This window comes from Grus americana, chromosome 8 (assembly GCF_028858705.1).
Source record: "Grus americana isolate bGruAme1 chromosome 8, bGruAme1.mat, whole genome shotgun sequence".
NCBI lineage: Eukaryota > Metazoa > Chordata > Aves > Gruiformes > Gruidae > Grus > Grus americana.
The window spans coordinates 8,417,037-8,440,615 of NC_072859.1; the positions used below are offsets into that span (position 1 = coordinate 8,417,037).

The 23,579-nt window shown below is 51.9% G+C and overlaps 3 protein-coding genes across 10 annotated transcripts in view; 2 read left to right on the forward strand and 1 right to left on the reverse strand.

Moving 5' to 3' along the window:
* Window positions 1-10: 10 nt before the first annotated feature.
* On the reverse strand, window positions 11-1,088 carry PIGC (phosphatidylinositol glycan anchor biosynthesis class C). The gene has a single exon (XM_054833487.1). It carries the CDS (start codon window positions 983-985, stop codon window positions 107-109), a length of 879 nt encoding a protein of 292 aa, XP_054689462.1. The 5' UTR covers window positions 986-1,088; the 3' UTR covers window positions 11-106.
* Window positions 1,073-9,695, forward strand: LOC129209285 (uncharacterized). 6 transcript variants are annotated; one of them, XM_054833485.1, is made up of 8 exons: window positions 1,073-1,814; window positions 2,463-2,565; window positions 5,090-5,309; window positions 5,524-5,610; window positions 6,294-6,389; window positions 7,128-7,333; window positions 8,067-8,422; window positions 8,757-9,695. In XM_054833485.1, exons 1-4 carry the CDS (start codon window positions 1,073-1,075, stop codon window positions 5,602-5,604), a joined length of 1,146 nt encoding a protein of 381 aa, XP_054689460.1. In that variant the 3' UTR covers window positions 5,605-5,610; window positions 6,294-6,389; window positions 7,128-7,333; window positions 8,067-8,422; window positions 8,757-9,695. The 6 variants fall into 6 exon arrangements, with proteins under 6 accessions (XP_054689460.1, XP_054689457.1, XP_054689458.1 ...); XM_054833482.1 differs by having other exon boundaries at window positions 5,524-6,951; XM_054833483.1 differs by having other exon boundaries at window positions 6,294-7,333.
* Window positions 9,696-14,010: 4,315 nt separating this feature from the next.
* The window catches only part of SUCO (SUN domain containing ossification factor), a 53,618-nt gene continuing 44,049 nt past the window's right edge, over window positions 14,011-23,579 (forward strand). The window contains exon 1 of one of the 3 annotated variants that reach the window (XM_054833508.1): window positions 14,011-14,310. In XM_054833508.1, the coding sequence (XP_054689483.1) occupies window positions 14,246-14,310 (65 nt within the window). In that variant the 5' untranslated portion in view covers window positions 14,011-14,245. The remainder of the gene's footprint in view (window positions 14,311-23,579) is intronic. The other 2 variants (XM_054833506.1, XM_054833507.1) reach the window with 2 other exon arrangements.

A 23,579-nucleotide genomic window follows, 5' to 3' on the forward strand; every position in this document is an offset into this window, starting at 1 on the left:
GTGGTCCTCGTTGCTGTGTGAGAGGCTTTATTGGGCTGGTGTCCTCTCCCCGGGGCTGTCCCCCAGCAAGGACACACACAGCAGAGGGTCCCCCCCTGAGCCAGGCCTACATGAGGAACCTGGAGAGGTCCTCCTTGATTTCAGCCTCATCCCACGGCCCGTGGATGTTGTCCTTGGTCAGCTGAAAGCGGATGAGGCAGTAAGGGCAGAGGCAGGAGATGGCGAGCAGCAGCGAGGTGAAGAGCACAGCACCCACGCTGGACACGGTGGCCAGCCCTGCCAGCGCTGCCAGCGCAAACAGCACCGTCACCCCCACGTAGCATCGGGGCGTCTGGGCTTTCAGTTTCTTCTGCAGCATGGGCCAGAGCGCAAAGATCTGCATGGCGAAGGTGACCATGACAAAAGCGTGGAGGGAGCGAGGCAGGCGGGAGGCCAAGCACACCGAGGCAAAGATGGCCATGTTGAGGGACAGCGTGCTGGAGACGATGGCCGCGTTGGCGCCGTAGTCGAAGAAGATGAGGTGACCGAGGAGCATGAGGGCTGACATGGCATAGATGGTGTCCGTGCTGATGGACTCCGTCAGTGTTTTCAGCACCGGCGAGAAGCCGTAGGTGAAGGCAGCAAACACCAGCGTGCTCTTCAGGTCAGCCCACCGCGTCCGCCCGCTCTCCCGCCGCCCGGCCCCGCCGTCCACGGCGTCGAAGAGGACGTAGCCGAGCAGGGAGGAGACCAGGGCCACCCCAAAAAGCCCCTGCGGGCTCAGCATCCCGGCGTCCATGTACCACCAGGTGACAACGAAGATGCAGACGCTGCACAGCTGCTGCACCACTGCTCCCGACTGGAAAACGACGGCCCGGTACCGGTACCGGCGGGCGTGCACGTTCTTCCGCAGCTCCCCCAGGAACCGCTGGTCCACGTAGTTATCGGGGAAGGGCTGCCGCTCGTACAGCACCTTCTGCCACCGCCGCCCGGGGACCGGTTCCATCTCCCCGGGCTGGGTGGGGAAGGGGCCCCTCCGCCGTACACGCACCCGCGGCCCCGGGCCCGGCCCCGCCGCCTCCGCTGGGCCCCGATGGCGGCGCAAGGGACGCCGGGGCGCTCGGGGCTGCCACCTGCCGGCGGGAACCCCCGGCAAACGGTGCTCCTTACCCCGGAACCAGCGGCTGCGGGGAGTTTGTGCCCCGGGAGGTGCTGGGGCGGGGGGGGGCTGGCAACAGTTCCGGGGGTCCCGCCCCGGGATGGGATGGGGGCTGCCCGGGCCAGGGAGGACGTGGTGGAAGCAGGAGGGGTGAGGAGGGGGCAGCAGTGCTGGGCACCGTCAGGCCTGCCAGGGTTCCCCCTCTGGGGTGAACACCCCCCCCCCCCCCCCCCCCCCAATGCTGCCCTCCCCTCTCCCTGCAAGCAGGCTGTTCCCTGCAGCCAGCTTTTGGGGCGTTCTAGGGGACACCCCCCCGGCTGCATGCCAGGATCTGGCCATCCTGAGCGCCACAGCCCTTATCCTGCACACGGGATTCTGCATGGAGGTGTTGCCGGGGCTGCCTCACTCTGCGTCCCCCCAAAACAGCCCGGCTGGCAGCCACAGGAGGTACCACTGAGGAAGGAGGGAAGCTCCCCGCTGCGGGCTGGGCTGGTCCTGTTGCCACCCCCACACTGGCTGTGCCCACGCACCGTGGCAAAGGGCTGCTGGGGAACCCTCCTGCAGCCCCAACGCCCCATCCTGAAGGGCATTAAGAAGGGCACGGCCGGTCAGTGGGATGTTGGTCTGGTCCTCTCTCTGCTTGGACATCTGTCTGTATGTCCAGCCTCGCTGCTCGGTGAGTGACCCCAGCCCATGTCGCAAGCCCCACTCCCCGTCCCGGCCCAGCGAGGCACCTGCTTTTCTAGCCAAACCAGGTGCTAGCACCCATGTCGGGGAATGTGGGTGTGATGCTGTGAGCACAGGTCGCCTTTCCCCTGCAGCTCCTGCCTGCTCACAGCCGGGTCCTGCCCTGCTCCCCGCGCCTGCCGGCACCCTTGAGAAGCAGAGCAGGAGGAGGAAAGGGAGATGCCGTGGCTGAGCAGGGGCTGAGAAGTGCGGCTTTACAGGGACCCCCGTCTCCTGTGCTGCCCATGCCCTCACCAAAGGCACCGAGCTAGCGTGCAGTGAGGGGACTGGGGAACAAAAAGGGACGAGGGGAGGTTTTGCAGAGGCAAGAGGTGTTTTCCCTAAGTGTGTGTTTGTTTGTGCTCGGGTCAGCTACCTCCCAGCCCCGGAGAGGTGCTCGCTGCAGAGGAGCTGCTTACTTTGGCCTCAGCTGAGGCCACAATCTGCACCCGAGAGGCCTCAGCCCAGGGTAGCGCAGCCCCAAACACTGCCCTGTTTGTGCTTCGGGAAGGGGTGTTCGTGGCCATCCTGTCATGGTGGTAGCATGCGAAAGAGCTGACTTTTTTTTTTTCTTTTTTTTTTTTTTTTCCCCCTCCAGCCCTCAGGCGTTTCCCTTCACAGGAGCAGGAGTCGGCCAGCACCCGCCGTGAGGGATTCTCCAAACAGGACCCCACCTCATCCAGATACGTGCAGAGCAGCAGGTAACCCCCACAATGCTGGCGTGCCTTTGGGGGGGCCTCAGGCTGAGCCACCCCTCGGTGACATCTAAAAAGTGCCACCTTACGGCCCAGCCCTAGCCCCGTGCCGTCACACTTCCTCCGCAGGGCAGGAGCGGTTGCTTATGCTGTGCTGAGGGGCAAAGCCAGCAGCCTCCAAGTCAGGATGGAGCTGAACTCAGTTTTAGCTGCCCTACCTAAAAGCCCCCATCCCTGCGCCCTGTACGGGGCCACGCGTGCGCCTCCGTGCCTGTGCCTCCCTGTGCACAAGCCGGTGCCCGCAGGGACAGGGAGTGCTGCCAGCTCCCGCGATTGCTGGCATCGCCTTGAAGCCCAGGGCCTGGGAACCTGAGATTTTGAATGAAATGTTGTTCTCCCAAAGTCACAGAGTAAAGCTGGAGCATGCAAGAGAAATGCCCAGAGGCCAGTGTGCACCTCCTGCTCCCCAGAGAAGTGACGTGGCCCCCGCAGTGGAGGAACGCCACCTCCCATGGGCACGGGCAGGGCAGCGAGTGGGTTATGGCAGGTTCAGTTTGGCTTGGCCCTGGGCTCTTATACAGAACTGTGATGCTCTAGGGACCAGGAATGGTGGGCTGGGGCACGATGCTGCCTCGATGTGCTCAGGTTCATCTGGAAACCCCCATGGAGGGTGGAAAATAGAGGCAATGGGTGCTTCTCCCACCCCTTGAAATCTCCTCTGCCGTGGGCCACGGAAGTCCCCATCAGAGGCAGGGTGAGGTGGGAGCACTGCTGCTCCATGACTCGCAGCATCCCCGAGCCACACCAGGTGATGCCAGGCATGGCGGCAGCAGCAAAGCCGCTCTGGGAGCTGCCAGCGCCACAGCTGTAGCTCCCGCCCCACGGCGTGCCCAGCCACCAGGCGAGGGCATCACCCCGGCGCTGGCTCTGCGCCCTCAGCAGTGCCGAGACCCACTGGGGCAGGCGCCCGCTCGGTGCTTGGGAGACCCCAACGGGTGCAAAGCAGCTGCCGCCGCCGTGCTGGCACTGCGTCCCTGCAGGAGGGGACGCGTGTGCTCTGCCATGGTGTGTGCTCTGCCACAGAGCCACCGTACCGCCCACGGTCCAAAGGGCGGCTCAGCCCTGCCCAGGTGGCCCAGACTTTGCCTGCAGGGGAATGACTCACCTGCCTGCACGACAGTCCTAGCAGGACCTGCCACGGGACCGGCCACGTCACCGTCCGTCCCCGCCGGTCAGTGGGGAATGTGTGCCATGGAGTCACCCCTCAGCCCTCCTGGGACCGTGTGGCCGACGGGGCTCTCTTGGCAAGGACGAGCAGTAGCTAAGGTCAAAGATGCAAAAGCCCTTTGTGAGCGTCTTAATTCCCCTCTGGATTCCGTGCAACAAGACCTCCCTCACCTCAAGATTAGGTGTCCCCGAGTGCTGCTGGCCTCTGGAGAGGTTGCAAGATCTCTGCTGACATGTAGGAATGAGGAGCTAGATGCCATGGCACTACAAACCCCATACAGGTGGAGGACCTGTTGGCTTGGATGTCCCCTCCCATTTGCAAAGGGACCCCACTGCGGATTTGTTTTGTTTCTGCCGGGCTCCAAACATTTGAATACGCTGCTAAAGCTTTTTGGAAGGAAAAGGTGACAGGCTGGGCCTGAAGTAGCTGTGACTGATCTAGGCGTGGAGATATGTGGGTGTCGATGTGTGGAGGGCACTGCACCCCCACCGCTGGCTCGGGGCTGCCCCCAGGTGTGTCTGCTTGTCCTCGGGGCGGGACCATCACTTGTGCTGCAGAGAAGTAGGCTTTGAAATAACTAGACAGCACACCCTGCTTAGGGTTTGAGTTTCCCTGAGGCTGCATGGATGAGGGCGGCTCCGGCACCTCTCGGTGTCCCTCGGCTGGGGCTCTTCCCCTGCGTCCCGCCTGCGTCACCCCGCAGGGGACAGGGCTGCTCCAGCTGCAAGTCTGCAATGGCGCCGGCAGCTTTGCGGGCTGCCTGGTGGTGCAGGCTCTGTCCTTCTCGCTGTCCCTCTGCAGCGAGCAGCGCCTGCAAGGGATGTGCTGGGTGTCTCGGGTTGCTGCGGCGGAACTGGGGCACGGACGGGGCTGCCTGTGAGCGCAGCTATGGACGCTTGGGCTTCATTTCTCTGCCATGCGATCTCCCAGCCTTCCCCTTTGACCCTGGAGCTGAACCCTCCCTCCGCAGGAATGTTTTTCAGGGGGAGGTTGGCTCAGCTCCAGCTGCTGAATTTTTCCATGCCCAGAGACCACCTCCTGCCTTAAATGGCCCCAAACACGGCTGCGTCTGCTCTCCTGCGATCACCTATTTAAGGATTTTTTTGGATCCAGTCCCCTGCATGGAGTGGGACAACCCCAGCCCAGCAGCTCACAGCTGGGCTGAGCCCCGTGGGGGGACGCAGGGGGACACTGGGGCACACGGGGCTGGTTGCCCCAGGGTCCCCCGCAGCGGTGTGCCCGTGCACAGGGCAGTCTGGTGCTGCTCCAGCTGTCCCAAGCATCTCCCTTCCCTGTGTGCAGGTCAGGCTTCCTGGATCCAGGTCCACACGCCAGCAGCGGCATTCCCTGCGCAGAGACGCCCTTGCCGTGGGCAGCCCGTACCACCGAGGGATGCTTCTGGCCCCCCTCAGGCACAGCTCCTGCCCACAGCCTCACTGACCAGACCCAGCTGAAGCTGCTCAGAGCCTTCCTGCCCTCCGCAGCATCTTCCACCACCCAGGAAGCCTCCCAGCAAGCTCAGGTGAGGATGCTCTGTCCCATATGGGCTCAGCGGAGATCCTGCTGGCCCCGGCCACGTGCCGCGGTGCTGGTGATGCAGCCAGGGCAGGGAGCATGCCACGATCCCTGTGGGTCTCCATCCCAAGGCCAGACAGTGTGGGAGCACCAGGAGCTCCTGGTGGGGATGTCACTGGTTTCGGTGTCAGAGCTCCTGGTCTCAGGCAGGTCATTTCCAGGGCACAAGCCAGGACCTTGCCGGAGACCCCACAGAGGCATTCCCAGGTGAACGGTCCCTGCCCGGGACAGAGAGGACCTAAATGCTGGTGAGTCACCATTTTCCCTCGCAACAGCATCCTAGGGGGACGTGGGACAGGCTGGGCAAGATGTGGGGGCTTACAGGGGAGAACAAGGGTGCTGGGAAGGGAGGCAGAGCAGCCAGGGAAGGGGGAAACTTGTACTCTCCCAGGCAATGAGAGAGATGAGGAGGTACTGAGGCTGCTCAAGAAACCCAGCGAAGCTGCTCAGGGCTAGGGAGAGGTCCAGGAAATAGGGATTGGGTCTGAGGAGCCCAGGCCGGGCTGGCATCTGCCAGGGCGAGGTTCGGGATTTGCTGAGCCTGTTGTGGGGGAAGAAGGATGGGAAAACTGCTGTGGAGCTGGGTTGAGGAGCTGGGGCAGGAGAGATGCGATGTGGAAAGGCACACGCTTGCAGGGACATGACCTCTGGAAGACACAGCCTCTGGGGCGGCTGCGAAACTGAGCTCCCTCAGCCTTGGCATTCCCTGGCAGTCAGCACGGCTCTGTGAAGCCCCGTGGCAAAACGCCCTCCCCACCGCCCATGCTGGGCTCCAGGGAGAGGGACAAGCCAGCCTGGCTGGGGTCCCGGCCAGCTCCAGGGCAGTGGGTCAGTAGGGTCCCAATTTGTAGGGGAATTCCGTGAAGTTCAAGCTGTCACCTAGTAAAGATGTTTTTTGGTTTTTAATCTACTTTAAAAAAAAAAAAAAAAGTCCCTAGGAAACTGCAGTCAAATATGACATCAACGATGTGCTCTGCCAGCTGCAGGGTACTCCGAGGTGGGACGAGTCCAAACTTCAGCTGCCCAGGTAAGCTCAGCTGAACCTTCAGCTGTACGGGGCACGTCCCTAACACACAGACACAGGGAGGAAACCAGACTAAAACCTGCCAGTGGCACTGGAACATGGTTGTCATGGAAGCTGGAAGGTGAAAAATACCTGAGATTGGAGATTTGGGAGTGAGGAGGGTCTTATGGTTCACACGGGTGCCCCTGAGACCCACACAGCAGGGCTGAGGCTCTGGAACAAAGCTTTGCCGAGTGGTTCCTGACTCCATTCCCCTTTGTTTAGCCCCGAATTTGAAGCATGGGGATGGGATGTGAAGCGCCAACCCAGCTCTGCTGCAGTCGGTGAAAAGGCATCAAGAGCTGCAGGTGGCAAAACACTGAAAAACCCAATTCCCCGGAGAGCAAAAGCAATGTACCTTTGGGGAGAGCTGGTAACCAGGGTGGCGGTTGCTGGAGCCACACCCCAGCTCTCCAGCGCCTGCTCTCCATTGCCCCCAGCCTCATCCGGCAGCCGCTTTCCTCCCTTTGCAGCTCTGGGACACAGAGAGAGAGAGGCACGAAGGGACCCGGAGTTTCCTAACGAGGTTTTTACTGTCTGCCCAGGGGATATTTTTATTCTTTAGCTGTCTAAGTGCAAACAAAGCCAGAAGTAGATGGGGAGGGGGACACTAGATGAAACAGTGTATGCAGACGAGCTGGCTTTTATAGGAAGTGTAGCTGGGAAAAGTTTGGCACGCACAGTTGTAAATCACTCCTTTAGCTTGGTGCACTGCAAAAGGATCCTTCTCTGCGCTCATCTTCCCATTTGGCTGGTGAAGAAGCATTTGTTCAAACACAGCATGGCCTCAGCCTGGAATCGCAGCAGTTTTGGAGGAGCCCTTCCTTCCCTCTCCCTGTGAACATCTACCTGGAGCCTCCAAGCAGGAGCCCACATGCTTGGGAAGAGTGCTGCGTTGTCGGATCGAGGTGTGTTTTACACTGTTGGGAAACCCCAGCCCACACAGTGCTTTTCCCTGCAATATGAGCTTGTCCTACCCCAAAAACGGGGAGGAGGGTCCCCTGGGCCAGGCCCTGCAGGACGTGCGTGTTCCCCTGCAAGCACGTGGGTCCTCGAGGAGTGCTGCTCCCCACCACTGGCCACCCCCTCATCCGCCTCCCTGTTTTTAAATATCTGCCAGGGAGGGGATGGAGCCAGCTGGGAATTTGGTTTATTTTAGTGCTCAGCAAGAGGGGAAGGGAAGCAGCTGAGCCCATGGCATTCCTGTGCGTGTCCGGCTGGCCCTTCTTACCCCTCACCCCCCACCACTTGCATCTGGCAGAGATGCTGCTGCTCCTGCGCTGGCTGTGCCACCCTCCCGGCACTGCTGCGCTAGGGCCCCGAGTGCCCTCCCAGCCCCAGGGACAGGTGTCTCAGTTTTGGTGTTGTGGTGAGAAAGCCACGGATGTGCTGTCCTGCCAGATCACGCGCCTGCGACGTTGCTCGCTTCGGCCTCAATTTGCGTGCGGCCACGGAGGAAACCCAACGTTGCGTTGCACTGGGTGCTTTCCCAGCCCCTCTGCTCGCCCTTGGTGCTTGTGGACAGCTTCAGCCCACGCTGTCCTCCCAGAAATAAATCCCCCCGAAAAAACTTTACACCTCCATCGCAAAGTTTTGCCGTTTCTCAGTTTCTGTAACAAGATCTGCTTTCTCTTTTCCCAGGGGGACTGAGCTGGTGGCTGCCAGGATGCACTGGGGGACCAGCAGGCACCTGCCGCAGTGGTTCACCCTGCGGGACAGCTGCTGGAAGCTCCCAGCCCCACACCACATTTCCATCGTGTGACCGAGAGTTAATTTTGATTCTCTGTGTCTCAGCTGCCAGCGGCCATTCGGACTTTCCCCACTCCATCAGTCCTTCCACGCCAGATGGCAAGAGCAGCTCCTCGGCTGCTGGCCACGCACCACGCTCGGTGTTGTCTTCTCCGGCGGGCAGTGGCCTCTGCACCGGCGTCACGGCATCAAGCCAAGATGCTGCTGAAGGTTCTACCTTGAACGCCCACCAGCCGGGCAAGGAGAAGGTGGGTCCCTTCTCCTTGAAGCAGTTTTCCATCCATTCCCAAGCACTGGCAGTAGGAGAGGGTGTTTTTGTCATGCGGGGGGCTCTGCGGTCCCGAGATGGGGCTGGGAGATGCTGTGGCTTCCCGCTGCGCCCTGCCTGGGCATGCCCGCTGGAGCAATTGTTTTACCTCCTGTTCCTAGCCAAAGTTAAAATTCAAATGAAGCCCATAAAATGAGCAAACCAAATATAAAGGCTTTCAAAAGTGGAATTTTCCTTTCAATTAATTTTCTTCATTTTACTTAAAGTTTTGTTTCTAAGGTTTTGTGCCACTAAAGAGGGGAATCTCTCTCCAGACCCAGCTGTGCTCCGAGAGCTGTGCGAGGGGTCTGAGCCTGCTGCAGGAGGCCCCGGCCATGCATCCGTCGGTGCTTTTTGGGAGCCGTGGGACCACACCACCGCCTACCCGTGCCAGATTTCAAGGCTCGCTCAGACGGGATTGGGGCCGGCTGGCCGGAGATCAGAGCAGTTGCTCTCCTACACCAGGTCACGCAGCCCCTGCCAAGTGTCACTGTGTGCCGTTGTCCCTGCCTGCCAAGAGAAGAGCTGCCTGACGCTTCTCGGCGCCGTCACGCACCGCCACGCTGGCACACATTAAATAAGCCTAACGAGGCTCTGCGCAGAGCAAGTGTTTCGGTGACCCAGCCCACAGGTATCTGGAGTTTGATCGGCCGGTCACTGTGACCGCGGTTGCAGCCCAGCGCAGCGTCCCCCGGGTGTTAAAGGAGGGATGTGGGAGTGGGAATCTGCATCTGTGCAGGGGGATGTCCGGGACCTGCCTTTGGGACCGCAGAGACACAGCCTCTCCCCGCGGGACAGCGTGAGGGGTGACACAAGCAGAATCACTGGTGCAAACCCCACCGGCGGTTCCTGCTGCATCAGCCCAGGGGTGAAACCTTGCAGCAACCCTCCCCAAAAATCCTGTATCTCGCAGACAGTTTATTGAGTAATTAAAGAGCAATTATCAGCCGGAGGCAGAGTTGCTCCTGTTTGATTTTGCAAGGAAAATTATTCCAATGCCTTCCTCTTTTTTTTTTTTTTTTTTTTTTTTTTACAGCTTGTTTCCCTTCAGTGTGAATCACAGAAGAAATAAAAGAAATTCAGGATTTTTTTTAAGTTTTACACTGGCTTGCTGTATTCTGTCCTGCAAGTGGTTAACGGTTCATCTAAAGTCAGAGGAAGCTCTCTGAAGCAATCTTGCAATTTACAGCTTTTCCTTCACTAAATAAGAAACGGTCAGGAAATTAAACAGGAAATTGTGTCTGGAAGGAACAAAAGTTGCGTTGTCAGAACCTGCTTACGAAAGATTTACTTTATTTTAACTAGTAAGGAGCCAAGATCAATAGTCAGAAGAGGAAGGAGTTTGTGTGAATTAAATCACATGTGAACAAAAAAAACCCCTTGGGAAAACAAGAAGCCTTTGTAAAGAGCAGATAGGGATGAATGGGAAGAAGGCTTTGCATCTGCAGTGACCGAATGCTGGGAAGTGCTGAGAGACGAAGGCCCCGGGTGTAACCCAGGATCAGGTGTCTCTCCAGAATTCAAACATTGCTCCACAGCCTCAGTGCCAAAATCTCTGAGAGATGCCCTACAGCTTGGACAACAGGCCTGGTGCGTTTGAATGTTAGAGTGCAATGGACAAGCATTGCCCCATCGCTGTGCGGGGTTTGCAGGTAAAACAGCAGCACCTTTTCTTTCCTCCTGCTCAGAAGCACCACACCAAAGAGCCCCTTGGGTGGTCACCTCCGGCTCTCCCTACCCGTGGTGCGGAGCACCACAACCCTACTTTTATTCCCTATCAGCAGCGCTGATGCTCGTACCGCTGCCGATGCCGCCTGTTGTGCTTTGCATGCTCGCAGTCTTCTGCACCTGCACGTCAACACTGTAGGCACAGCGAGTCCTCCCCGCCCAGGGGATGCAGGTGCATGCACTGTGGGGGTGACACGGTGGCTCGAATTCAGCCCTGCGGCAGGGCTAACCCTTCGTGGGAACTGCACCGGCTCACCTTATCCTGGGATTTGGCCAAGAGCAAGCCAAGCCCCTGCTGCAAAGGTACAGTGCTTTTTGAGAATCCCATGCAAATATTTGCTCCCAGGTAACCCTGCGGTACACTGGGTTTGAGTTAATTATGGGCTCTAGAGATTGGGTAACCTGTAATTTTTTTTTTCTCCATTATACTGCTCATCTTATCAGTGGTTGAGAAACAAGCTTAACAAGCGCTGGTATGCAGGTATGTCAGAGGTGATGAATCTGTCTGGCTGATGGCACTAGGCTCTTTCAGTGGACACCCGTCACACCTGATGGGGACTGACTTGAAGGGGTTTTTTTCTCCAGGATCCTGAACAGTCACTGTAATGGTTCCTCTGAAATGATCCGTCCTCCGTGACAGCTCTTTAGCTGTGTTTGCTCTAAGCTGTATGTGATTAATCCCCAGCTGGTAACAGGACCGTAGCGCGTGGGAGCGTGCCAGTCGAGAGCAGCTGCGTGGGTTGAGCGAGCGTGGCTTCGCAGCCTTGTTCCCTCCTCTGGGGGAAAAGCTCTTGGTGAGGAGGCTGGAGGAATTGCTGTCTCTGGAGCATGACAGAGGCTGACAACAGCGACAGGCCCAGCCGTCCCTCAGTGCCGAAGCAAGTGCTCTGGCTGGAAATACTCAGCAATAGGTTAATAAATGTTTACCAGCTCTTCCAGCAGACAGCTAAGCTGTTGTTTAAATTTCTAATGCTTTACAGATAGATTTCTCTACTGCTCTGGTCCTGGCCATCCCCAACGCGCAGAGTTTGTGGCCGAGGCTGTGTTGGTGGGACGGGGAAGCGCTCTCTGCTTGCTGTGTGAGGTGGCCAGCGGTGGATCCTCTGGTTGGAGGCAGGCTGCAGCAGAAGCTCACATCGCCCTATCTCTCTGCGGCACCCTCCAGCCCTGGAGGGGCACATTCGGGGCGCTCCCTGACATGGTTAAAACAGCCACGGGTGGGACGTGCGCTGTTGCTCCCATGACTCAGGGAATTTCCCACCACCAAGGCAGCTCTCCGGGGCTGGCACAGCAGCGTTCCTCTGGGCAAAGAGGTTTTCTGCGCCCGCATGGCCGGACCCTCCGCACTGCATCTCTGCTCGTAACCCTCCCAAGGACAGTCAGATGCCCACACAGCCATGTCTTAGCTCCGGCACTGCAGAAAACCTTTGTGGCAAAGGTGCTGGCTCACATCCCGCCAGTGCCACGAAGCAGCTTCTCAGTGTTTTTCAGGACTCGCCTCACTCCCATAACCGGTTGGGCTGCTCCTGTGTCATCCCTGCTCCTGGGGCAACAGGACCTGACCAGGGCGTTGAGCGGCGCTGGGGCAGCTGGGCTCACCGCAGACCCGCAGGGAGAGCTGCCAGCGGGGCACTTGCACCGGGGACACAAAGCAAAGCTGCTGGCTGCCAGAGTCGCCGTTTTCAGCTGGGTATAATCTGCACTGTGGTTTAGCGAGCCCACTTTCCTCTGCTAGAGGGTCACATGAAATCCCATGGGCTTCTTCCAAAATCTACCAGTGACTTGCAACGAGCCACAGCCTTGCCCAGCAGCTCCAAGCTGCGAGGTATGGGGGCAGCTGGCACTGCTTTGCACCCTGGCTCGCTGCGCCCTGCGCTGTTATCCCGTTTCCTGAACAGCAGGGATCTGCTGGGGATCTTCCTGTGACAGCCCCTCCTCAGGCACTGCAGGACAGGCTGTTTCTGTCACAGGGCAGCCCATGGTTTGCTGGCCAGGGGGGTTTAAACCCCAGCCTGGGTGGAGATGGGACACAAAGCTCCTTTTTCCCTTCTCCTCATGTTGGCACACAGGGGGTGTCTGCTGTCTATGGCACGCGGAGCTCTCAGAAGGGCGGGGGATGCCAAATGTTAATGAAAGCGCAAAATTACAGGGTGAAAAATCAGGAAAAGAACAGACACAAAGACTCTCCAGAGCTTTCCACTGCCAGCTGGGAACATTTACCTGCAGCTGGCTGACTCCAGTCATGCCATCCTGCAGCTTGGCAGCACCAAGCTGAGCCCTGCAGGCACCCCCTCTTTTTTTTGGGAGCACCCCCAGATGCCTGTAAGGGCCGCTTCATGGGGCTGGGGCCAGAGCTCCTTTGGGGAAAGCAGCAGCTGTAGCCTGGGAGGGCCCTGCTCCTGCAGGGATTGCCATGATTCACACCCTCCCGTGCCTCCCTCCAGGCAAAGCTGCCCTTCCTTGTTCAGAGTCCTGACGTGCACATTTCCATCGTGGCGTGCTCATGACTAATGCACCCGTACCTTGCAGGGCTGTCGTAATGACCTGCGGCCTGGGAGAGCAGCGTGCGTTGCTGCTTGCCGTGGCTCCCATCATGGTGTGGAAGCAGGATCCCTGATTTTTGTGAAGAGTAAACTGCAAGGATGGTTTGCTTGGCTACCGGAGCTCAGCGTAAAGCCCACCTTACAACGGCATTCTTCAGATGGGCAGATTTAGGCCTGGCTATCCACGGAATCCCTAATGTTTTCATAACAACTACAGTGCCTTTCTACCAGCCTACCCAAATGTGCCAGTACCAGAGAAGGCAACTCCCTTCTGTCCCACATCGGGAGTGGGTGCCCACAGCTGCCAGGCCTGTGTTCCCCCGAGCATCTCCCAGAAGCACTCTCCCAGCCCTCAGAGGGAAGGTGGTGCCGGGGAGGGAACTGGGGAAGGTCTGTGCAGGCAGCTGCAGGGCTGGGGACAGAAGCTAAGCCGGCACGGCTCAGCGAGGCTGCCAGGGCCCGGGCCCGGCTCCAGGGAAAAGCGCTCCCCGGGCAGGCCTCAGGATGGACCAGGCCAGCTGCCGGGCAAACCCCGGCTCGGCTCTTGCTGCTGCAATGAATAAATATGCACGGAACCACCTTTAAACGCGTCTCTGGCACCCCTTGTGCCTGCAAACCCGGGCCGAGTTGCCAGCGGGTGAAGCCCCTCACCGGCCCCCTCAGGCTGCCTGCAAAATGGCCGGCGGGCAGTCGCGCGCGCCAGCGGACCCCCTCCGCGTCGCCCTCCCGTCCGGAACTACAGCTCCCGGCAGCCCCTGCGCGCCCCGCCCCGCCCGCGGGGGCTGGATTTCCCCGCCCACTCAGAGACGGTTTTTCCTCTTGGGGCCTCAGGCAACACCAATCAGCGCTCGGGTCTGTGGGGCAGCCCGTGGAGAAGCCTGATCCAAAAAAATAAAATTAAAAAAAAAAGTCATATCGGAGCGCCGTTCCTTAAAATGTCCCTCGCACAGGACGTAATGACGTTCCTCGCGCGCCCCGCGGTTTGCTGTCAGCTGTCATTCATTACTACGGCGATTTACCTTTAGCTGCTTGTTTCACACGGACACCTTTGAGGGGTCCTGGGGGGGGCGGGGAAAGAGAAGGCCGCTCTCTTGATTCGTCCCCGCTGGAGGGGAGAAGCCAATCTGCGGCGGCAACCGGGATCGGGGGTCGGGGCCACCTCCAGGTGCGCAGGCCATTGGTGGCGGCGGAGCGAGGGGGCGTGGCGGAGTGGCGGGGAGGGTGACGCGTATCCTTCCAGCTCAGCGCGTGAAGGGATAAGGGGCGGGGGGGGAGGAGCCCGGTTCGGCGGGCAGTAACGGCCGCGCTCGCGCTGTTGTGTGTCGCGTTGCGTCGGGTCGCGTCGGAGCCGCGCTCGCGCCGCCGCGGGGGAGGGGCCCCTCCAACGATCGTTCCTTCTCAGCGGCCGCCGCCGCCCGCGCTTCTCTCGCCGTTCCTCTGCCGGTGAGGATGCGCCGCCTCTTCCCGGCCGCGGCAGGTAGACGGGGGAGACGATGAGGGAGCCGCCCCGCCGGCTCCTGGCCCTGGGCTCCTGCCTCTTCCTCTGCGCCGTGCTCTGGTGAGTCCCCACCGCGCCGCGGGGCCTTCGCCCTCACGGGGGGTGGGGGGGGGAGACTCCTCCGAGGCTTCCCGGGAGCCCGGTGTCCTGTCGCTCGGTGGTCTCGGGGAGAAGATCGGCGGCGGACCCCGTCGCCGGGCCCGCCCTCAGCCCTGCCGCCCTCCCCGGCAGCGCGGGGACCCCGGGCCGCTCCTACTGCCGCGGCTGGGGAGCCTTTCTCCGCTGTGGCCGGGATGCTGAGAGCTGGTGGTCGGGAACGCGCGGAGCGGGAGGTGGAAGCGGAGGTGGTGCCATTGGGGAAAGAAAGATGCTCCTTCCCTTTGGAAAGGTAAGAAGGGATTATTGTGCGGGCAGCACGCGGCCTTGCGTTAAGGGAAAGGCAGGTATCGGCTTTTGGGAGGGTGATTCCCGCTGCTGTGGATAATAGTCATTTGCTGCGGTGGTGAGAACAAGCGGTGTCAGATGTGGGGTTAGCCCTCAAATACCAGGGGTTCAAAGACACGCTGTACGCTTCTGTATGTATTTTGTTGCCGCTCTGTGCTTTTAAATAGAAGCCGTACTTGCTTTTCCAATTTCAGGCTGAACTCTGTCTGTGTTCTCTGAAAGATCACGATGGCATACTCTTGAAAGTGATATTCTGGGACTGGCTGGAGTCGTGTTAAATTAAAGCCATGAGCCCTTTAATTTTTACATTGGATATGTCTTTGAGAATGTTTTTCATAGGGATCACCTTAGCTGTACGTTGTTCCAGCATCTTCTGTTTACTTTGTTTTCAAACTTCCTTAAAGCGTGACATTTATTTAAACGCAAATATTAAGAGAATATATTTCTAAGCTTCTTAAACTTTGGCCCTCTTTGAACTCCGTGACTCACTGTTTGAGAAATACTAGCCAGTTTGAACAGCAAACTGCAAATACTGAAAACTGAACACCAGGAGTTGTTAGAGATAGTTGTGTATCTGGTGTGTTATTTTAATACATTTCCTGTAAATTGTTTAAATAGTCTATTTATAAAAAGAAATAAATGAAAAGTTCTGGGTTGTCTTGCAGTTCATTCTGCTTGGATGAAGAAAGGGGAGCCCAGGCATCTCTCTGTCCAGAATCAGTTCCAAATCTGGCGCTGACACTGGCATTACTGGGCTCAGACAAACCTGAGGCAAATTTTGGTTCATGTTATCACATTTTTGTTTAGGAGACAAAATAGCGAGTCTAAAAAGTGCTTCAGAACTCTGTTGCTGTGTTTACATTTAGGCTTTCTGAAGCAGACCGTGCATGGAACTAACACAGCAAAATTTTAAAAGAAAAAGCTCCTAGCCATATAGGTTAACTGTGCTGGGAGCCTGATGTAGCTGTCTCCAGACAGCTTTTCTTTTACTTGTTGGACAATTAAGTTTTTTCTTCGGGAAGGCTTTACTTGTTAGGATTCTTATTAGGAAGACAGTTTATGTTTCGTACTGTGTCTTGAAGGCTGATAACAAATTACCTCAAGGCAGAAACAGGTTAACAAAGGTGTTCTCAGTTTAATGATCTATGGATGGTCAGAGTAATTTTTTTGTTGTTGTGTTCTTAGTTTGCTGTTCTAATGGATCTGTTTACTTTAAGAAAAAGTTCAGATGCCTGTTCATATTGGTAAAGGCATATCCTGTTCAACTAACTTGTTGAAATCGTGTACTTGTTCTGTAAAGCTCAGATAACTTCTGTATTCATCTTGGGTACACTTAGGAGAAAAATTGAGCTGAGGTTCTTTTTTTTTTTTTCCTTCCTTTTTAAAAGAGATTGCTTTGTCAAGCTATGCCTTAACTGATCTCAGAGCTTGCACTAGAGTATCCCACACCTTTTGCTATTTAAAAAAGTTCACGCAGTCGTGTGTTCACCCTGCTTACTTTGGCTGCTTTTGATTAAAGAGCCAGTATATTAATTTAGATGTTGGGGGGGGGGTGGGTAGAACTACTTCTCTAGTCTCTGTTGTCCAAACATAAATTCACATTAGTGTTGAAAATCCTCTGTCTGCAGGATGGCACTGCTACTTGCTTTAATTTTGGTAGCCATATCAGATTTGTAATTGGAAGGTCTTGAAGTCTATTAATTCCTGCCTTGTTGCTGAACTATGTAACATAAGTTGTGATGTATATAACTGTTTCCTAAAAAGAAAATCAACAACTTTGTTCACATAAGCATTTAAGAAACTTTAAATAATAAATGGAAGGCTTTGTGTTATAAATGTTGGCATGTGTGACATGTGTTGGCTTTTTAAATTTAGTTGTCTTTAAATGTAATCTTGAGAGGATTTAAAACTAGTAGGAGAGAAGCTCTTTTCTTACAGATGAAAGTAGTGGTCAACAGATGATCAAATTAAAAGCAAAAAAGCAGGGGAAAAAAACACAACGCAAAACAGAATTCCAAAGAGTACTCTCGGGACTACTTGGATCTGTGTCTTTTTAAACCTGGACTTTGTTTTGGTTTTGGATAAATGGTTGCTTCTTTCTTTGATGAAACAAAGCTTAAAATAGGACTTTTTGAAATCTTTCATCATGTGTTTTAAAGCTTGCCTAAAGAAGTTGGTCCAATGGAGAAATATCATTTGGTAAAAATCAAGTGTGGGGAGGAAGCTTGATATGAGAGTTTTCTAATGGGAAACTGTTTAAAAAAGATCTCATTCTGTAAGTTAAAAATGTGACTGGGTTTTTTTGTACATTTTCTAATACACAGAAACTTGAGAGGTTTGTTAGCTGCTCTCTTTCAATAAAGGCAATGTGATGTTCTTTGGGAGTGCAGGATTGGAGTTATCAGTACTTGAGGCTTTCTGAAGCAAACCGTGAATGGAACTAACACAGCGCTCTGACAAACCTGAGCCAGCGAGGTTGTTCCAAACAATTCCAGAGTGGGATGGCTGCATGGTTTTAGATAAATATTTTTGATGAAAGTAAGTCTTAGGAATGTAGTGCTCTAAAAATAATATGCATCTGTGCAGATGGGAGCTTTGACTGTATGTGAGGAATGACTCCTGTTGTCCTGAATTTACAAAGATTTTTTTATCCTTCAGTTAATCCCTTTGTATGGATGATCATAATATAAAAGATACTTTTAAAATTGTAGTGTTTTGTAGTCTGATAATATACAGAGCTGAATAAGTGGAGTAGATTTAGAAGCTTATAGGAATTCTAGTACTATCTGAATTGACACTGACAGTTGTTTGAAGAGTAACCTGTATAAATTGTTCTGACCTCAGCTTTTGCCTGCCACAAGCTGTACTTTCAAACGGTTAGCTGTGAGTTTATTAAAGAAATTATGCATACACTAATTTGTCTTTCTATGATTCATTCTATCCCGAAAGTGCTTTGCACATCCTGATCTACTTAGCTTTTATGAACTCTTTTATCATCCTGGTTTTACAACTATGAGTAAAAGGAAGGTGGGGATTAAGTGCATGTGCACATCAGGATTCTTTAGTTGTAGTTGTGAGTATGCTGCATCAGTAAAGTAAGGCTTGTATCAAAGTGGCTGGGCAGGGAGATGTGCTGTCTCAGATGGAAAACCCCTAGTTTAGTAGCTCTGACTGAAATCCATAATGAGAGTGTACCCTGAAAATTGTAAAGGTCAGATCAAGTCAGTGGCATGGCCAGGAATAAAGCCTAGATACAAGTACATTGGTGGAAGGGGGTAGATCTTGATATTGCTTTGTATTCCTACTTATTCATGTGAAAATTTATGTGAATTTTAATGAGAGAAAATATTTCTAGTTTTGGTTTGTATTAACATTCTACGCTTTTGAAAGCATGCTTATTGAAAGCTTCTCTAATGCAAGAGGAGCTCTAAAAAAAAAAAAAGTGCTATATTGGCAGTGGGATAACATCATTAGTGTTTATTTTGCCGCTCCTGTCCTGCCCAGGCAAAAGCTATGCTAGCCAGATTAGAGATCACAGAAGCAGACGTTTTGCTAATTGAACACTTATCGGACCTGTTACTGACTTTTGGCTTAAACCTTGAGCTTGCATCTGTTAATAACAGGAACGTGTTGAGTGGTAGAGCTGGGGAGTGAGAGGCTTGTGTTCCAGTGTAACACACCTCTTACCATAGAAATACTCTTTTTGACGGAGTATAATGTTTACAGGAGACTGCCTTAATGATCTGGATAGAACTGCTAGTGCAACTTGCTTGTAATGGGGCTCAGAATTTTACCTGGTGACTTTGCTCTTGTGTAGTTACTTAAATCTCTTCAGAAGGCTGATGGTAAAATAAGCATTGTGCGTGCGCATTTTATGGCAGGAGGAAATGAAGTGGTTTGGGCACTGTTCATATAATCAAAACTTTTGTTCCAGGCATCGGATTTCAGAACAAAGAGTACATTCCTAGATATGGAGTATCTTGCTTGGAAGTGTCTTTGCTCTGTAGTTAAGTTTGGGACAAAAGCTGCATTAGAACTCTTAGCCTCTTAAAAGTCAAATTTGGATATGCCTAGCTTACAGCCTGCTCAAGTTGAAGGTGCTGTATGCAAGCAGGGGCTCTGGTGTTGTATGCAAAACAAATGCTTGTCTCAATCAATTATTGAATATTTACCTTCTAAAATTATTTGAAAATCAGTGAAGTGCTTTCATGCAGTATCTTCTAAAAGATTTGTCCTAGAAACTTCAAATTTGTTGTTGTTATGCAAGTGGTGTACTAAAGTGGCACGTACCCCCTGCGAGGTTGCTGTGTTGATGTGGAAGACCCTGCCTGTTGCAATAAGACGTGCCTTACTTCAGCACTTAATTTCAACTTTTTCTGAAATGTCTTTCTCTAACTTATTAGTTCTTTTTCACTTTAATGTTCTTATCACTGAGTATTTTACAGAATGCTTTTTTGCTTTTCTTGTCTTTAGGTTTCATTACTAATCTAGCTTTTGGTAAAGTCTGTGCTTCTTTCAAGGGGAGGGTGTACAGCAGCTTTTAAAGTTAACGCTTGGAGGTGCTAACAGCCCTCTGCCTGAAGAGGGTGTTATTTCTGAGCATGAAAACTTTTGGCCAAGAACAGGGAAACATACAACTGTAAGTCTAAAAACTTTCTTATAATTCTTGGTGAAAATAGTGATCTGGTAGAACAGACAGGCTGATCCCAAAGCTAGTGCAAAGAATTTCTGCTCAGATGGGTAAAAATATTGGTATAAATGACTTAAACTGGATCGGAATACCAGTAGAAGGTTCCAACAGTTCAAAATTAGCTTAGGTGCTCAAAGTAACCCTCTTGGCTTGGATATAATTTGGAATGGCAATCAAGATATTGCTAAGTCCTTTAAAGGCAAGAAGTCTATTAAAAATACATTATAAAATGCCTAGGAGTTAGGTGATAGAAGCTTCACAATGATCTAGGGCAAAATTAATGTTGCTAAATTTATGCTAAAATTCCACTCCACTATGTTAAGCTGTGTTGCGTTTACAGTGGGTTTTAAGCATGGAGAATTGGTGTAGAGAAGCTGATGATGACTGTGCGCCTGCCCTTGCAGTATTGTGCCCATGTAGACAAGCTTCTGAATTTAAGCGATGAGGGAAATCTTCAAAGGTGTGTAAATTAGACATTACTACAGACTCTAGAAGCCTTGACATTTAATCACAGTTCATGGCTATTCTACTGTTTTCCTGTAGTCTTTGTGGTCGTATCAGGTTTTATTGTGTTTTTCCAGAATGTGTTCTTTTCCTCAAACTCTTGCATTACAGGTAACAACTAGAGTTTGACAATGCAGGGAGACTCTCTTAAGCTGCAATCTTCAGTGCAGTATTACAGAAATCTGTTACCAAGAATCCCTAGGAACTGCCTGTTCCTTTGAGCACTTCCAAATGGACACCTCTTGAGGACTAGGGTTGGTGACTTCTGTCCTGCTGAGTGCCTGAAGTAGGGTGCCTGGATACTCTTTTCAAAAAAGGACTAAGAGGAGCGTGTTTCAGGGTTACTTTGCAGCATGCATCTAATATAGACTGTTTTCTGTTATGGGCACTGTATCAAAACAATATACACTTATAGTGCTGTGAAGGTAACTCTTATCTCAGCAGCCTTTTCTAGGAAAGGATGAGAGAAATACTGATAGCACTGTCAGAAAGGAATGAAGAGGTTTTCCACTTGATTTCTGTTGTCTAACTTAGGACAACCGTGGACAGTCATGGATAAATGGTATGTCCTCTGTCTGTGTTCTTGCATTTTTATATCTGAGTATACAGTAGCTCAAAGGTAACTTTCTTTCCCCCCTCAGAATTTGCTGGCATGTGCCCACAATGTCAAGACCAGATCAGGGGGTGCAGGAGAGATGTGTGGCTGAAGGTGGGATGCAGGACTACCCCTTCAGGCGTTAAATCTGATGAAGTATATGGTGCAGTCATAAACTTGTTTTGCAGGCTTTGTGTGCTAGTGCATTTAAAATGCTGAAAGCTGTATTTAAGCTGATGGTTGGAATCTCATTGTCTGAAGCTATGAAAATCAGTATTGTCAGAAGTATCTTTGTGGTGGGCTCTTCTGAATAAGTGAAGTAACTGTCTTTTTTTTTGTGTGTAGCATTCCAGTTAGACAGTCTGGAGAGTACATTCTTTGTAAAGAGTGGGCAAGATATTAAAAACTTAAAATAACTGCAAAATGTCACGGAGTGGGTAAAGGCTTTGCAAAAAAGCTCCAATTTCACTTGTTTTGGATTTTTTTTTAGCATACGAAACAAGTTAGCGGATAGTGGTAGGAAATGAGATGGTATCAGTGCTTGCTGACAGCATCCTTGCTAGATCTGTAGATCTAGTCTTCAACTTTTCTCCCTTAAAGGTCCCTTATAACTTTTTAAATTATCTTAGTAATGCATGCTGCTCTTCTGTGGTAATAAATGGCTTTTAAATGAATGTTGTGTTTTTTGTTTTTAACCAGCATTAAGGAAGATTAATGGTTGTTCATTGCATTTATCAACACTTACTTCCACTTCACGTGCAGAAATGAGTGTTGTGTCTGGGGAGATTGTGCTGAAGCAGTCAGTGCCTTGCAAATAGCTTTCTTCCTTTGACTGGTTGAAATAATGTTGCTGTCCTAAAAGCCTTGTCTTCATTTTCTGGGAGATTTACTTCATTCTGCGGGCCCTTTTAAATGTGTGTCCCTCTTGCTGAACTGTTCTGAGAGAAAGATGGATTCCACTAAGTTACTGGGGAGAGGGTGAGGATTCTCTCCTTTTTCTGGTTTTTTTTCTGCATTACCAGGGGCTGGAAGGCAAATTACTGCTGACTCCAGAGTCTGGTTGTGGATCTGCTGAACTCCTTGTTCTTACAGAGCCTTCTTTCTCTTAGACAGTTAGGCTAGTGATGGCAGAATTTGTTCAAAGCAAAAGATATTTTCCTGCCTTCCTCACCCTGTCACAACTTCTCTCATTTGTTAACTGATTAATCCAAAATAAATTATTCTGTAGCCAAGAAGGTAAGCTTCAACCAACAACTAGGCACCTCTCCCCTTTCATAGGCTCTGCCAGCTCTCTCCCCCCTGCCAGGTCCTAAACCCACCCTCCTTCTTCTGCACAGGCCCATTCCGAACTGATCCTATGAATATTTTCAGTAGAGAAGTGTCACACGGCCAGGATGATGACATCTTAATTCTCCCTCTTAGCTGTGGGGCATTGGTGCATCTGCACCTGTTGGTAATACAGCCCTCTGAGAGGTGCAGAAAATGTCTGTGATCGTCCTGGAGAGAGACTGTTCCCTGTGTGTTCAAGGAGGGCTTGGTAATCGGTACGCTGGTGATAGCTTCCTTTTATTTTCCCTTTGCTTAAAATACTCTCTCTCACAGGTGTCAACTGTAAACTGTTTTGAACTGTTTCACTCTCTGGTGTCCAGAAATAGGTCTCATTTGGGGACAATTTAAGAAAACTCTTGAATCATTTAGAGGACAGATGTGTTTGAATTGAATCTTGTGTGAATGTCAGTGGTTTTGTATGAAGTCTTCCAAAAAGGAAAGCTTAGGCTGTTTTTATCTGGGAAGATCAAGTTGTGGAAAAACTGCTCTAACCTTCAGATTTTGCTAATTTGGATTTTTTTTGTCAGCTGTAACTTGTGTGATTAATTTTTCTTACTAGTTGTTTACTTTCTACTTGATTTTTATGCTTGTCAAACCACTTATCAGTAGCTTCACCGTCTCTGATAGTCTTCTACAGCCTCCTTCGCAATTACTGAAAGAGTTTGAGCCAAATTAGAACTGGACGTTCTTTCCCATGAAACCTACACTGCAATTTCAAAACCACCTGCACTTTTGCATTTCAGTGTGTTCCTTTTCAAAGGCCTAACAGCCATCAGTAGACCATAGCTAATTCGTATAGCAATAAATGTACTGTACCATTCAGATAGGGGTAGGCAGACTTTTCTGCTTCAGTAGGTAACTACAGTATGTGCCTGCCCTGTGAAGAGTAAAGATTTCCTTCCCTCCACCCCCTTCTGTGTCTGGGCTTGCAGCTTTTGCTTTTGGGTTTGTGCATATCAAGCTGAAAAATTCATGGTATATTAGAGAAAATAGCTTTTAAATGACTTGATGATGATACTAAAAGACTTGTGCTTAAATTTCTTTCTTCTTTATGAGATTTAATAGCATCTGCTATTTTGACTCATACTTGGCAAAAAAGGAACTATTGAAAACTTCTGTATCCACGTAAGTCATTAACTGTTAGTTATGTGTTTGGAACAATCTCTTGAAGTATTTCTACACTGTTATGTCATTTGAAGATATACCTTGTACCTGAGATGGTATATCTAGTGACTAATCACCAGTACCATTTGGGTATTAGATCTGTTTGCTTCCAAGTCAGCATTATAATATTACTCTCTTTTCATGATAAAAAGGAAGGATATATTTATATATACAGATGCAGAAGCTGCTGTGCTTTCTCTGGACACTGTGCAAGTTTACTAAACTCAAAGGGATTTCTGTTCTCTGTAAATTGACACTTAGGTTTTCATGTTTGTTTGTCTTTCTGCATATAGAGAAATACTTAGCAGAAGTACTATGCAATTTGGCAATTTCTTTATTACAAGCTATATCATCAGCCTGTGGCTAATGAAGCCAGTTGAGTGAATAAGCAGAGTGCTGAAAGAAGAAAAAAGAGTAATGGTGGTTCTGAGAAGGTGATTGATTTGATGTCTCAACGTGGCCTTGTATTTTGTGGATTTGTGTTCCTAATGCTCTGTCAGAGCTTGATGGCAGCAGTTGAATGATATATCCTGCCTGCTGCATCCCCTGTTGCGGTAGGGCTCAGGTTTTCCTGTGGGTGCATGCATGCAAACATAAACAAAA

Coding starts and splice junctions, on each gene's coding strand:
- PIGC (XM_054833487.1), bottom strand. CDS start 985: ATGGAACCGGTCCCCGGGCGGCGGTGGCAGAAGGTGCTGTACGAGCGG.
- LOC129209285 (XM_054833484.1), top strand. CDS start 1,073: ATGGCGGCGCAAGGGACGCCGGGGCGCTCGGGGCTGCCACCTGCCGGC. Junction 2,566..5,089: donor AGATACGTGCAGAGCAGCAG/GTAACCCCCACA, acceptor CCCTGTGTGCAG/GTCAGGCTTCCTGGATCCAG. Junction 5,310..5,523: donor AAGCCTCCCAGCAAGCTCAG/GTGAGGATGCTC, acceptor GGTCATTTCCAG/GGCACAAGCCAGGACCTTGC.